This window comes from Oncorhynchus clarkii, chromosome 7 (genome assembly GCF_045791955.1).
Source record: "Oncorhynchus clarkii lewisi isolate Uvic-CL-2024 chromosome 7, UVic_Ocla_1.0, whole genome shotgun sequence".
In the NCBI taxonomy this organism is placed as follows: Eukaryota; Metazoa; Chordata; class Actinopteri; order Salmoniformes; family Salmonidae; genus Oncorhynchus; species Oncorhynchus clarkii.
Genome location: NC_092153.1, coordinates 45,179,050 through 45,192,340, shown reverse-complemented (window position 1 = coordinate 45,192,340; position 13,291 = coordinate 45,179,050). Strand labels below are relative to the sequence as shown.

At 44.7% G+C, this 13,291-nt stretch overlaps 1 protein-coding gene across 1 annotated transcript; it reads right to left on the bottom strand.

The window, feature by feature from the left end:
• Window positions 1-10,712: 10,712 nt before the first annotated feature.
• On the bottom strand, window positions 10,713-13,113 carry LOC139413368 (transcription factor MafB-like). The gene has a single exon (XM_071160659.1). The coding sequence runs from the start codon at window positions 12,490-12,492 to the stop codon at window positions 11,500-11,502; it is 993 nt and encodes a 330-aa protein (XP_071016760.1). The 5' UTR covers window positions 12,493-13,113; the 3' UTR covers window positions 10,713-11,499.
• Window positions 13,114-13,291: the final 178 nt, after the last annotated feature.

Sequence of the window (13,291 nt, the reverse complement as noted above, 5' to 3'; positions counted from 1 at the left end):
AAATAACTGGCTCTGACTGGTAATGTCCTGCTGCTGTAGACGTCAAATGTCTGGTCAGTGGATGGTATTATCATGGAAATTTCCTCAGCAAGCAGGTGAATTATGAAAAATCATACTTTTACAGTAACTGTTGGCAGGAGAGGCATTTGCTGTGACAAATATTATACCCCTGGCCTTGCTGTTGTATGGGGTTAGCTACTGATGTATGATCTTAATTTGATCCATTTGCTACAGCAGGAAAATAATCCTGCAGCATCAGGAAATGTGAATTATTTTATGTGGATTATATTTAATGGACATTTTTGTAGGGGTTAATACGTTTTTTGTAAGGGGAAATCAAGTCTGAAATTTCAACATAGACATTACAAACTTCAGAAGCCTTTTTAAAACCCAAATACACTACAAATTAAAATCCTACTTCTGTTAAGGATGGGTATGTGTCACACCCTGACCTTAGTTTTTTTTTGTATGTTTCTATGTTTTGGTTGGTCAGGGTGTGAGCTGGGTGGGCATTCTATGTTACATGTCTAGTTTGTCTAGTTCTATGTTTGGCCTGATATGGTTCTCAATCAGAGGCAGGTGTTCGTCATTGTCTCTGATTGGGAACCATATTTAGGTAGCCTGTTGGGTTTTGTGGGTGATTGTCCTTAGTGTCCTGATGTCCTTGTTCTGTGTTAGTTTACACAAGTATAGGCTGTTTCGGTTTTCGTTACGTTTATTGTTTTGGTAGTGTTTGTGTTTAGTGTGTTTCTTCATTAAACATGGATCGCAATAGACACGCCGCATTTTGGTCCGACTCTCCTTCTCACCTAGAAAACCGTTACAGAATCACCCACCACAACAGGACCAAGCAGCGTGTCAACAGGCAGGAGCTGCAGGAGAAGCAACAAAGGCAGCAACAGCAGAGAAAAGAGGATTGGACATGGGAGTACGGTTTGGACTACAAGAGTATGGACTATACTTCTTGGGAGGAGATAGACAGGAAGCACGGCGGCACGGACGGAAGCCCGAGAGTCAGCCCCAAAAATGTATTGGGGGGGGGGGGGGGCTAACGGGGAGTATGGCTACGCCAGGTAGGAGACCTGGGCAAACTCCCTGTGCTTACCGGGGGGCTAGAGAGACCGGGCAGGCACCGTGGTGCGCACGGTGTCTCCAGTGCGGGTGCATAGCCCGGTGCGGTACATTCCAGCTCCGCGTATCGGCCGGGCTAGAGTGAGCGTCGAGCCAAGTACCATGAAGCCGGCTCTACGCATCTGGTCCCCAGTGTGTCTCCTTGGGCCGGCTTACATGGCACCAGCCTTGCGCACGGTGTCTCCGGTTCGCCTGCATAGCCCAGTGCGGGCTATTCCACCTCGCCGAACCGGGACCATTCAACCGGGTAAGGTTGGGCAGGCTCGGTGCTCAAGAGCTCCAGTGCGCCTGCACGGTCCGGTCTTTCCAGTACCACCTCCACACCCCAGCCCTCCGGTAGCAGCTCCCCGCACCAGGCTTCCTGTGCGTGTTCTCGGCCTAGTACCACCAGTGCCAGCACCACGCATCAGGCCTACAGTGCGTCTCGCCTGTCCAGCGCTGCCAGAGCCTTCCTCCTCTTCAGCGCTGCCGGAGTCTCCCGCCTATCTAGCGCTGTTAGAGCCTTCCTTCTCTACAGCGCTGCCGGAGTCTCCCGCCTGTTCAGAACTGCCAGTCTGCAAGGAGCTGTCAGTCTGCAAGGAGCTGTCAGTCTGCAAGGAGCTGTCAGTCTGCAAGGAGCTGTCAGTCTGCAAGGAGCTGTCAGTCTGCAAGGAGCTGCCAGTCTGCAAGGAGACGCCACAGCTGCCAGTCTGCAGGATGCTGCCAGTCTGCAAGGAGCCGCCAGAGCTGCCAGTCTGCAGGATGCCGCCAGAGCTGCCAGTCTGCAGGATGCCGCCAGAGCTGCCAGTCTGCAGGATGCCGCCAGAGCTGCCAGTCTGCAGGGAGCTGCCAGTCTGCAAGGAGCTGCCAGTCTGCATGGAGCAGCCAGAGCTGCCAGTCTGCAAGGAGCCGCCAAGGCAGCCAGTCAGCATGGAGCAGCCAGAGCAGCCAGTCAGCATGGAGCAGCCAGTCAGCATGGAGCAGCCAGAGCTGCCAGTCAGCATGGAGCAGCCAGTCAGCATGGAGCAGCCAGAGCAGCCAGTCAGCATGGAGCAGCCAGAACTGCCAGTCAGCCAGACTCTTCCAGATCTGCCAGACTCTTCCAGATCTGCCAGTCAGCCAGACTCTTCCAGATCTGCCAGTCAGCCAGACTCTTCCAGATCTGCCAGTCAACCAGACTCTTCCAGATCTGCCAGTCAGCCAGACTCTTCCAGATCTGCCAGTCAACCAGACTCTTCCAGATCTGCCAGTCAGCCAGGGGCCGCCAGTCAGCCAGGAGCTTCCGCCCCTCTGTCCCGAGCAGCCGCCCCTCTGTCCCGAGCAGCCGCCCCTCTGTCCCGAGCAGCCGCCCCTCTGTCCCGAGCAGCCGCCCCTCTGTCCCGAGCTGCCGCCCCTCTGTCCCGAGCTGCCGCCCCTCTGTCCCGAGCTGCCGCCCCTCTGTCCCGAGCTGCCGCCCCTCTGTCCATTGAGAAGAGTTGCCATGGTGAGGAGGCCACGGAAGCGGACAAGGTGGGGGACTAGGACTACGGTGAAGTGGGGGCCACGTCCAGCACCAGAGCCGCCACCACGGACAGATGCCCATCCAGACCCTCCCCTATAGGTTCAGGTTTTGCGGCCGGAGTCCGCACCTTGGGGGGGGGTACTGTCACACCCTGACCATAGTTTGCTTTGTATGTTTCTATGTTTTGGTTGGTCAGGGTTTGAGCTGGGTGGGCATTCTATGTTACATGTCTAGTTTGTCTAGTTCTATGTTTGGCCTGATATGGTTCTCAATCAGAGGCAGGTGTTCGTCATTGTCTCTGATTGGGAACCATATTTAGGTAGCCTGTTGGGTTTTGTGGGTGATTGTCCTTAGTGTCCTGATGTCCTTGTTCTGTGTTAGTTTACACAAGTATAGGCTGTTTCGGTTTTCGTTACGTTTATTGTTTTGGTAGTGTTTGTGTTTAGTGTGTTTCTTCATTAAACATGGATCGCAATAGACACGCCACATTTTGGTCCGACTCTCCTTCTCACCTAGAAAACCGTTACAGTATGACTGTGAGGATGGTGGATTGGCTTGAGGTTTGAGTAGAAAAGGCCCCTTTTGCCCCGCACCCCTCCCTTACTGACGCCCTGGCTGTGTTCATTGGTGACACTGCCTCTCCCCACACAATGGCGCACATCCCTAACATTCCTATGTCTGTGCCCACTGTCTGTGGAGCAGCCAGGCCTCGGCAAATCAGCACAAAGCTCCAAGAGCAGGACTCCATTTGCCTGCCCCATCCCCCATCACACAATTACCTTCACTACAAACAAGAACAGTACCCTAAAATCATGTTGTCACCTGTTTACACATTTTTATTGAGCAATAGAATTTAAAGTGAATCAGTCCCTTTCGATGTATTACATTACAACTATAACTAAACCAGCAGTAATAACTGATGATAACACTTTAAAATGGTCTCCTCTACTGTGATGACCTGCTGGTAGGTCAACTGAAGGTCAACTTTGTGAATTTGAAAGGAGTAAAGGTGGCTGATGCTTGCCCTCCTCCTCTCTTTATATTTTCCTCCCTCAACCACTCTTTCTCTCAATACATCTGTTTCTCTAGTTCTTTCCATCCATATGTTGTGTTTGTAAACCATTTATCTCCTTCTCTCCATCTCTAGTCTTTTTTTCTCTCTCCACCATTCTCTCCGTCTCTCTTCAACTCTCTCTCGCTGACGCCACAGAGAAGCAGACACCTTTCATCCTGCTGACTCAGTAATCAGCCTGAGGCGGTGGGTGTGGGGTGGGGGTGTTGGTGGCAGCGACCGAGCGAGGAGGGGGAAGTGCTTGGCTTCCACATCAGGCACACTAGCCTATCACATGCAATGAAAAAGAGCTGGCTAATGGCTTTTAGAATGGTGTCCTGCAAGCTGTGTTACAGGAGCGCAAACCGCTGTCTCCTCTCTTTCAACAATCTACTTCATACTAAACACAGTGACTGTCACATGCAGGCAGATATATAAGCTCACATGCATACACACACAAATCCACTGTAATTGCACTGGTTAGTACAGTAAATAGATGGAAATCAAAGGATTGTTACATATTCAGATCTTGGGAGCAGGTCCATGCCTGATTCACATCTTTCTGCTCCTGTGTATCACATTAGTGACAACAAGCAGAAGACACTACAAACAGACCACTTGATCCTCACCCTGGGCAGTGGAATGACCTTCCGGGAATCTGCCTACTGTTTTCAGTGGGAAAGTGCTTTTGCACCTGTGCTCTGTTTCTGAGGCAGTTCACACACTGCACAGAGGGTAAGGTCAACACTCTGAGGTCATATGCTGTATGAGTGGAGGAGAAACAGTCAGCCAGGTTAAAGGTTAAAGCCATTCGTATAACACCTGCTCATCGGAAATCTTGAGAAAAAAAGTTAAAGGAAAAAAGAACACAACACTTTTATTCAACATTCAATCTATTGAAAATCTCTCATGGATGCTGTTTTATTGTGTTTACTAAACAGCTCTCAGTGAGTAAATGTAAATATCTTACCAAAAACAACTACACATTTTTTATTACAAAGTTTAGCGAAAATGATACAAGCCTATTTAGGATAAATGTTAAATACTTTGGCTGGTACAGTAGGGGTACACATTGTTACGTAGTACTTACAAATGTTAAATATCTTTGCAACTTGCCCAATTTCAGAGATTTACAATAAAACTAGTGTGATCAACATTGAGGGAAGGTTTAATACGATCAATTTAAGTTGGTTTGCAATTGTAATGGATGTAAAAAATAAAAATACAGATTATAATCAATGTGCAGTCACACCAACAAATGTGTATATAATGTGTAATTAAGCAGTCATATAACAGTACACTTGCTTACAGTTTGTAACCACAACATAAATACATGTTTTAACAACACTTGATATAAAGTAGGACGATAGTCCACAATTTAAATTAAATGTAAATCCATTAACATACATAAAGTATTCAGACCCCTTGACATTTTCCACATTTTGTTACGTTACAGTCTTATTCTAAAATTGAGGAAATAATATTTTGGCCTTGGTCAGAGAGGTGACAAAGAACGCCCAGTCTGAGGTCCTGAGAGCTCTGGAGCAGGTTTTCATCAAGTATCTCTCTGTCATTCATCTTTGCCTTGTTTCAGACTAGTCTCCGAGTCCCTGCCGCTGAAAAACATCCCCACAGCATGATTCTGCCACAACCATGCTTCACCGTAGGGATTTTGTCAGGTTTCCTCCAGACGTGACGCTTGGCATTCAGGCCAAAGAGGTCAATCTTTTTCTCATGGTCTGAGAGTCTTTAGGTGTCTTTTGGAAAACTCCAAGCGGGCTTCATGTGCCTTTTACTGAGGAGTGGCTTCCGTCTGAACACTCTACCATAAAGGCCTGATTGGTGGAGTGCTGCAGAGATGGTTGTCCTTCTGGAAGGTTCTCCTATCTCCACAGAGGAACTCTAGAGCTCTGTCAGAGTGACAATCGGGTTCTTGGTCACCTCCCTGACCAAGGCCCTTCTCCCCCGATTTCTCAGTTTGGCCGGGCGGCCAGCTTAGGAAGAGTCTTGGTGGTTTCAAACTTCTTCCATTTAAAAATGTTGGAGGCCACTGTGTTCTTGGGGACCTTCAAACGACCACCCCTCAATACTGTCAAAAACACTCCCAAAAACTCTTCTGCGAGCAGGCCTTTCTAAGGCCTGGAAGGATATTGACCTCATCCAGTCAGTTGAGGATGCCTGGTTGGTCTTTAAAAGTAATTTCCTCACCCTCTTAAATAAGCATGCCCCTTTCAAAAAATGTAGAACTAAGAACAGATATAGCCCTTGCTTCACTCCAGACCTGACTACCCACGACCAGCACAAAAACATTCTGTGGCATACTGCAATAGCATCAAATAGTCCCCGCGATATGCACCTTTTCAGGGAAGTCAGGAACCAATATACACAATCAGTTAGGAACGCAAACGCTAGCTTTTTCAAACAGACATTTGCATCCTGTAGCTCTAACTCCAAAAAGTTCTGGGACACTGTAAAGTCCATGGAGAATAAGAGCACCTCCTCCCAGCTGCCCACTGCACTGAGGCTAGGAAACACTGTCACCACCGATAAATTCATGATAATCGAGAATTTCAATAAGCATTTCTCTACAGCTGGCCATGCTTTCCTCCTGGCTACCCCAACCCTGGCCAACAGCTCCGCACCCCCCACAGCTACTTGCCTAAGCATCCCCAGCTTCTCCTTCACCCAAATCCAGATAGCAGATGTTCTGAAAGAGCTGCAAAACCGTGACCTGTACAAATCAGCTGGGCTAGACAATCTGGACCCTTTCTTTCTAAAATTATACACCGCCATTGTTGCAACTCCTATAACTACTCTGTTCAACCTCTCTTTCGCATCGTCCAAGATTCCCAAAGACTGTAAAGCTGCTGCGGTCATCCCCCTCTTCAAAGGGGGAGACACTCTAGAACCAAACTGTTACAGACCTACATCCATCCTGCCCTGCCTTTCTAAAGTCTTCGAAAGCCAAGTTAACAAACAGATCACTGACCATTTCGAATCCCACCATACCTTCTCCGCTGTGCAATCTGGTTTCCGAGCTGGTCACGGGTGCACCTCAGCCACGCTCAAGGTACTAAACGATATCATAACCGCCATCGATAAAAGACCGTATTGTGCAGCCGTCTTCATCGACCTGGTCAAGGCTTTCGACTCTGTCAATCACCACATTCTTATCGGCAGACTCAACAGCCTTGGTTTCTCAAATGACTGCCTTGCCTGGTTTACCAACTACTTCTCAGATAAAGTTTATTGTGTCAAATCGGAGGGCCTGTTGTCTGGACCTCTGGCAGTCTCTATGGGGGTACCACAGGGTTCAATTCTCGGGCCGACTCTTTTCTTTGCTAATATAAAGGATGTCGCTCTTGCTGTGGGTGTTTCCTTGATCCACCTCTACGCAGACGACACCATTCTGTATACATCTGGCCCTTCTTTGGACACTGTGTTAACAAACCTCCAAATGAGCTTCAATGCCATACAACATTCCTTCCGTGGCCTCCAACTGCTCTTAAACGCTAGTAAAACTAAATTCATGCTCTTCAACCGATCGCTGCCCGCACCCGCCCGCCCAACTAGCATCACTACTCTGGACGGTTCTGACTTAGAATATGTGGACAACTACAAATACCTACAGTGCTGTGAAAAAGTATTTGCCCCCTTCCTGATTTCTTATTTTTGTTGCACATTTGTCACACTTAAATGTTTCAGATCATCAAACAAATTTAAATATTACACAAAGAAAATCCAGGTAAATACAAAATGCAGTTTTTAAGTGAAGATTTTATTTATTAAGGGAAAAAAGATATCCGACCCTTCATGGCCCTATGTGAAAAAGTAATTGCGCCCTAAACCTAATAACTGGTTGTGCCACCCTCAGCAGCAACAACTGCAATCAAGCGTTTGCGATAACTGGCAATGAGTCTTTCACATCACTGTGGAGGAATTTTGGCCCACTCTTCTTTGCAGAATTGTTTTAATTCAGCCACATTGGAGGGTTTTCGAGCATAAACTGCCATTTTAAGGTCACACCACAGCATCTCAATCGGATTCAAGTCCGGACTTTGACTGGGCCACTCCAAAACCTTCATTTTGGTTTTTTTAAGCCATGCAGAGGTGGACTTGCTGGTGTGTTTTGGATCATTGTCCTGATGCAGAACCCAAGTGCGCTTCAGCTTGAGGTCACGAACTGATGGCCGGACATTCTCCTTCAGAATTTTTTGGTAGACAGCAGAATTCATGGTTCCATCAATCACAGCAAGTCGTCCAGGTCCTGAAGCAGCAAAGCAGCCCCAGACCATCACACTACCACCATCATATTTGACAGTTGGTATGATGTTCTTTTTCTGAAATGCTGTGTTACTTTTATGCCAGATGTAACGTCACGTACACCTTCCAAAAAGTTCAACCCTTGTCTCGTCAATCCACAGAATATTTTCCCAAAAGTCTTGGGGATCATCAAGATGTTTATTGCCAAAAGTGAGACGAGCCTTTATGTTCTTTTTGGTCAGCAGTGGTTTTCTCCTTGGAACTCTGCCATGGATGCCATTTTTGCCCAGTCTCGTTCTTATGGTTGAGTCATGAACACTGAACTTAACTGAGGAAAGTGAGGCCTGCAGTTCTTTAGATGTTGTTGTGTTTTTTTTTGTGACCTATTGGATGAGTCGTCGCTGCGCTCTTGGGGTAATTTTGGTAGGCCGGCCACTCTTTGGATCGCGGCATGATGTCTTGCTTTTTGAGATCTTTTGGCCTACTTCATTTTGTCAGACAGGTTCTATTTAAGTGATTTCTTGATTCAGCAGGTCTGGCAGTAATCAGGCCTGGGTGTGGCTAGTGAAATTGAACTCAGCTTTCCAAAAAATGTAAGTCATCTATAAGTCTTTGCTAGGTAAAGCTCCGCCTTATCTCAGCTCATTGGTCACCATAACAACACCCACCCGTAGCACACGGTCCAGCAGGTAGATTTCACTGGTCATCCCCAAAGCCAACACCCACTTTGGCCGCCTTTCCTTCCAGTTCTCTGCTGCCAATGACTGGAACAAATTGCAAAAATCGCTGAAGTTGGAGACATATCTCCCTCACTAACTTTATGCATCAGCTATCTGAGCAGCTTACCGATCGCTGCAGCTGTACATAGCCCATCTGTAAATAACCCACCCAACTACCTACCTCATCCCCATATTGTTTTTATTTACTTTTTTGCTCTTTTGCACACCAATATTTCTACTTGCACATCATCATCTGCACATCTATCACTTCAGTGTTGCTAAATTGTAATTACTTCGCTACTATGGCCTATTTATTGACTTACCTTCTTACTTCATTTGCACACACTATATATAGATTTTTCTATTGCGTTATTGACTGTACTTTTGTTTATCCTATGTGTTAACTCTGTGTTGTTTTTTGTCACACTGCTTTGCTTTATCTTGGCCAGAACGCCGTTGTAAATTAGAATTTGTTCTGAACTGGCCTATCTAGTTAAATAAAGGTGAAATAAATAAAATATATATTTTTAAATGCTGCAGAATTCTTTTGGTACCCTTCCCCTGATCTGTGCTTCGACACAATCCAGTCTCAATGCTCTACGGACAATTCTTTTGACCTCATGGTTTGGTTTTTACTCTAACATGAACTGTCAATTGTGGGACCTAATATCTGGTCTGTGCCTTTCCAAATCAAGTCCAATCAATTGAATTTACCACAAGTGGACTCCAATCAAGTTGTAGAAACATATCAAGGATGATCAATGCAAACAGGATGCACCTGAGCTCAATTTCCAGTCTCCTAGCAAATGGTCTGAATATTTATGTGAATATTTTTTCTGTTTTTAATATTTTCTACATTTGAAAAAAATTCTAAAAACCTGTTTTTGCTTTGTCATTATGGGGTATTATGTGTAGGTTGCTGATCATTTTTTTTAAAATATATATTTTAGAATAAGGCTTTAATGTAAAAAAAATGGTGGAAAAGTCAAGGGGTCTGAATACTTTCCGAAACCACTGTAAATTCATTAACACTTCCATTGTTTAACACCTCCCTAATTTGAACTGCAAACAGCCACCATGGTTTAACAACTCCCCCCACCCCTCCCATTTTGCCAGTTACCCACTGATATGTATAAAAGGGGTATGTATACCTGCAAGAAAGTGGTAAACAAGACGCTGTTTGAAGGTGGGTCATATACACATGTTACAGGTAATATACCACATATTCTGTCTGAAATGGGCATTATCTCCACCACACAGCCCCAGCCAGTGAGTCTTCAGAGTCTTCACATCCAGTGGTCCCTCAGGAAGCAACCATCAATGAAGGTCAAAGGTCAGCATACAGAAAAAAAGAGACACTCCACTTTCATTTGTCACAAGACAAATTAGTGCATTTGTATGCAAAAGTGTTTATTATTAGGCCTAAGTTTTGTATAATTTTTTTAAATATCAAGTCAGTTGACTGTGTGTGAAACATAAATAAATACAATTTTATATTTTCACTATATAGCCATGCTTCCACAGCTTTCTTGGAGCCTGATATACAATGCGTATGCTCCAAGTGCAAAGTTCACACTTGTTTTCTCAGACGGAATGAATCCTAGACGTTATGGTATGGTGAAAGGAGTGTAAATGGAGAGACATTTGTTTTAATCAATCACTCACTCAATAACCTTTTTTATAAAACACATTTGTCACAGCTTTGAATTGTGTTTTATGGAGCTCCTTCTTGTTGTAATGACTGTCCTTCTTTCCACATCAATAAGCCTAATTAAAAGTAAGCAAGATGACTTGGTTCCTTTACATTTTGTCTGCCTGTCGCACTACACTTCTCCTTTATACAGACATGAGTAAAATAATAAGCGTACTGCTAAGTGTTAAAACAATATGGCCACATAAAGCAAACCTTTGTCTCTAAAAAACATATATTCTGGAGAAAGAACATTTTACGAAATCTAAAGCCACTGGCTTCCATGATCTAGTCATGTAATCAATGAAAGGATACATAAATGAGCCAGAAAAATGTTTATAAGTGGATCCAACAATTACTCAACAGACTAACACAAAGAAGTATTAATGGCTTTATTGATCTAAAGCAGATGACAAATGATTTCAACATGGCTGGATAGGTAACAAAAACATGGTCATTTGCAGGCAATAATAAATCAATAATATTTTTTAAAAATCTAGCTCTTTTTCTTGAACAATTAACAAAAGTGTCTGTGAAAGAAAAACAACACAATTTTAAGCCACATCTGGCCAGCAGAACCAGGTCCTCAAAATGCAATGTGAGTAAAAGGATGTCCAGCACAATGAGATAGATACATCATCATCAACCATGTATGCATTATATTTGTTAGAATATAATTATCACAGAAAAGCACTTGAGTGAAGATCTGAACACAAATAAGTAAAACCATTTCCAAGTGTTTCGGTGGATAAATCAATGTAAGACAAGATTGAGAGTCGGCCTAGTAGCCTACATGAAGACAAAATTAATATTCTAATTCTCGTATGTAATGTAATTTCATAAATCAGACTGGTTATTCAATTTAACAAAAGTAAGAGGAACTATTTCAAGTATGTTCATGAAGATGTGTGTGTGGCAAAGTAGCCTACAACAGCCAAGTTTAGGCCTACTAAATAGACAGTTCCATACATGTCCAGCATGCATGATTGATTATAGATTAATATTACAAATCTGACTTATTATCGTAATAACTTTAAAAGCTGAATTAGATGATAGGTTTGCATCAAGAACTAGTATGAAATCATTAATATTGTTAAAACAAATAAGCATATCAATAAAAAAAAAATCAGTAAAATAGATTTTGTGGCTGTTACAAAGAATAAACTCACATAAAATACTCGGGCGAGGAAGGATTGTCACTGGTAGACCCAGTTTCATGGTAACCATTAGAACCAGTCAATTTCTCGCATTTGAGTTTATATGCGTCCCTCTCGCGTGCCAGCCGGTTGAGCTCGTTCTTTAACTGCTCCACCTGTGTGACGAGGCTGGTCTTCTCATGCTCCAGAACGTGCTTCAGCTGAACACGTTTGTAGCGGCAGGATTGTGCATAACCGCGGTTTTTCAGGGTTCGGCGCTTCTGCTTCAGACGCATCACGTCGTCCTTGGTCAGACCCCTCAAGTGCCGATTGAGCTCCCTCACTGACATAGACACCAGCTGGTCGTCGGAGAAGCCGCTCTCCACGTTGAGTCGTCTGTCGTGGCGATTCTGCTGATGGAGGTGGTGCGCACTTAGCTGCGAGTCGGGTGAGTGCTGAGCCGAGTAGTCGAGGTCGTGCTTGTTGTGGTTATATTGATTTTGGCAGTGCATATCTTGCATATCAGGGGGACCCGAGAGGGCGTCGGGTTGACGGTTAAGTCCAGGGTACTGCTGGGCATGACCGTTAAGGTTATGTGCCGCCCCGTACCCTTCGAAATCCGATTGGAGAGCCTGTTGGTGATCGTGTGGAGAGGGTTGGTGCCCGTGGACTGTGGTACCGATGAGGGCCTCCACTGCGTCCTCAGGTGTCAGGCCAAAAGTGTTGGGATACATTTGCTGAGAATAACCTCCACTACTGGGCGTCCAGTAAAGATCATCATCAGGGTTCCTCTGCTCACCCGGATTATAACTCGGTGATGAGGGCACCGAACTGCAAGGGGTGCTGACCGGGGTGGAGGAGACTGAGTCCGGTCTCTGGAGCTCGCTGCACGGCCCAAAGAATGAGCGGTCGATCCCCTGCATTGTCTCCTTCTTCACATCGAACTTCATCAAGTCGAACGCACTGACATAACCCAAAGGGTTTTTCGGCAGACCCAGGTTTGTATGCGATTCGGCGGTCATTCTTTTCTGGATCTATTTATCTTGGCCACATCCAAGGGTCACAAAACTCAATTCTCTCATGCAGTCTTTTGCAACAATTGCACTATTGGTAAAACGTTTTATACAATCAGTAAGTCCGTCAAATTAAATCTACAGTGAAAATACGCGTGCGCAAAAATGGAAAGAAACCCGTCCTCTTCACTCAAAAGTTTAGAAACGCATACTATTAATCGGACAGAAGAAAAGTGCTCAGAGTCCACGGCGGGGCCAAGAGCTCTCTGCATGTGTGTAGCGCTACTGGTTTATGCTTGCGAGCGCACTTTCTTCATAAAGAACCGTTGCATGATGTCACACGATATAGACTACACCTCCATGCTCCTCTCCAATAAAAAGACGGCGAGAAGGGCAATTTGCATAATAGCTGATGTATGTGTTTTGACAATCCAGCAGAGGTTGAATGTAGAATGTAGCCCACATTTTTTTTTTTACATAGACCTGCAGACATATTGTACACGTTTTCTAGGCTACTGTGGCCTACTTCTTTATTTAAATTGTGCATACGTTTCTCTTTCCTTCACACTTTCCCTCGCCAATTGATGTATTAAAAGTGTTTATTTTGAAAGACCATTTAGGAACTGATGCTGGAATGCAAAGCATTTGAGGATTAAATAGCCTATGTTAATTCTGTAGGCTATATGTCCAGGGATATATATATATATATATATATATATATATATATATATATATATATATATATATATATATATATTATATATATATTGTAGTTAATAGGGCTAGTAAATAAACATTTTGTCGCCCT

Excerpts from the sequence above, each read along its gene's own strand:
- LOC139413368 (XM_071160659.1), bottom strand. The coding sequence starts at position 12,492 with ATGACCGCCGAATCGCATACAAACCTGGGTCTGCCGAAAAACCCTTTG.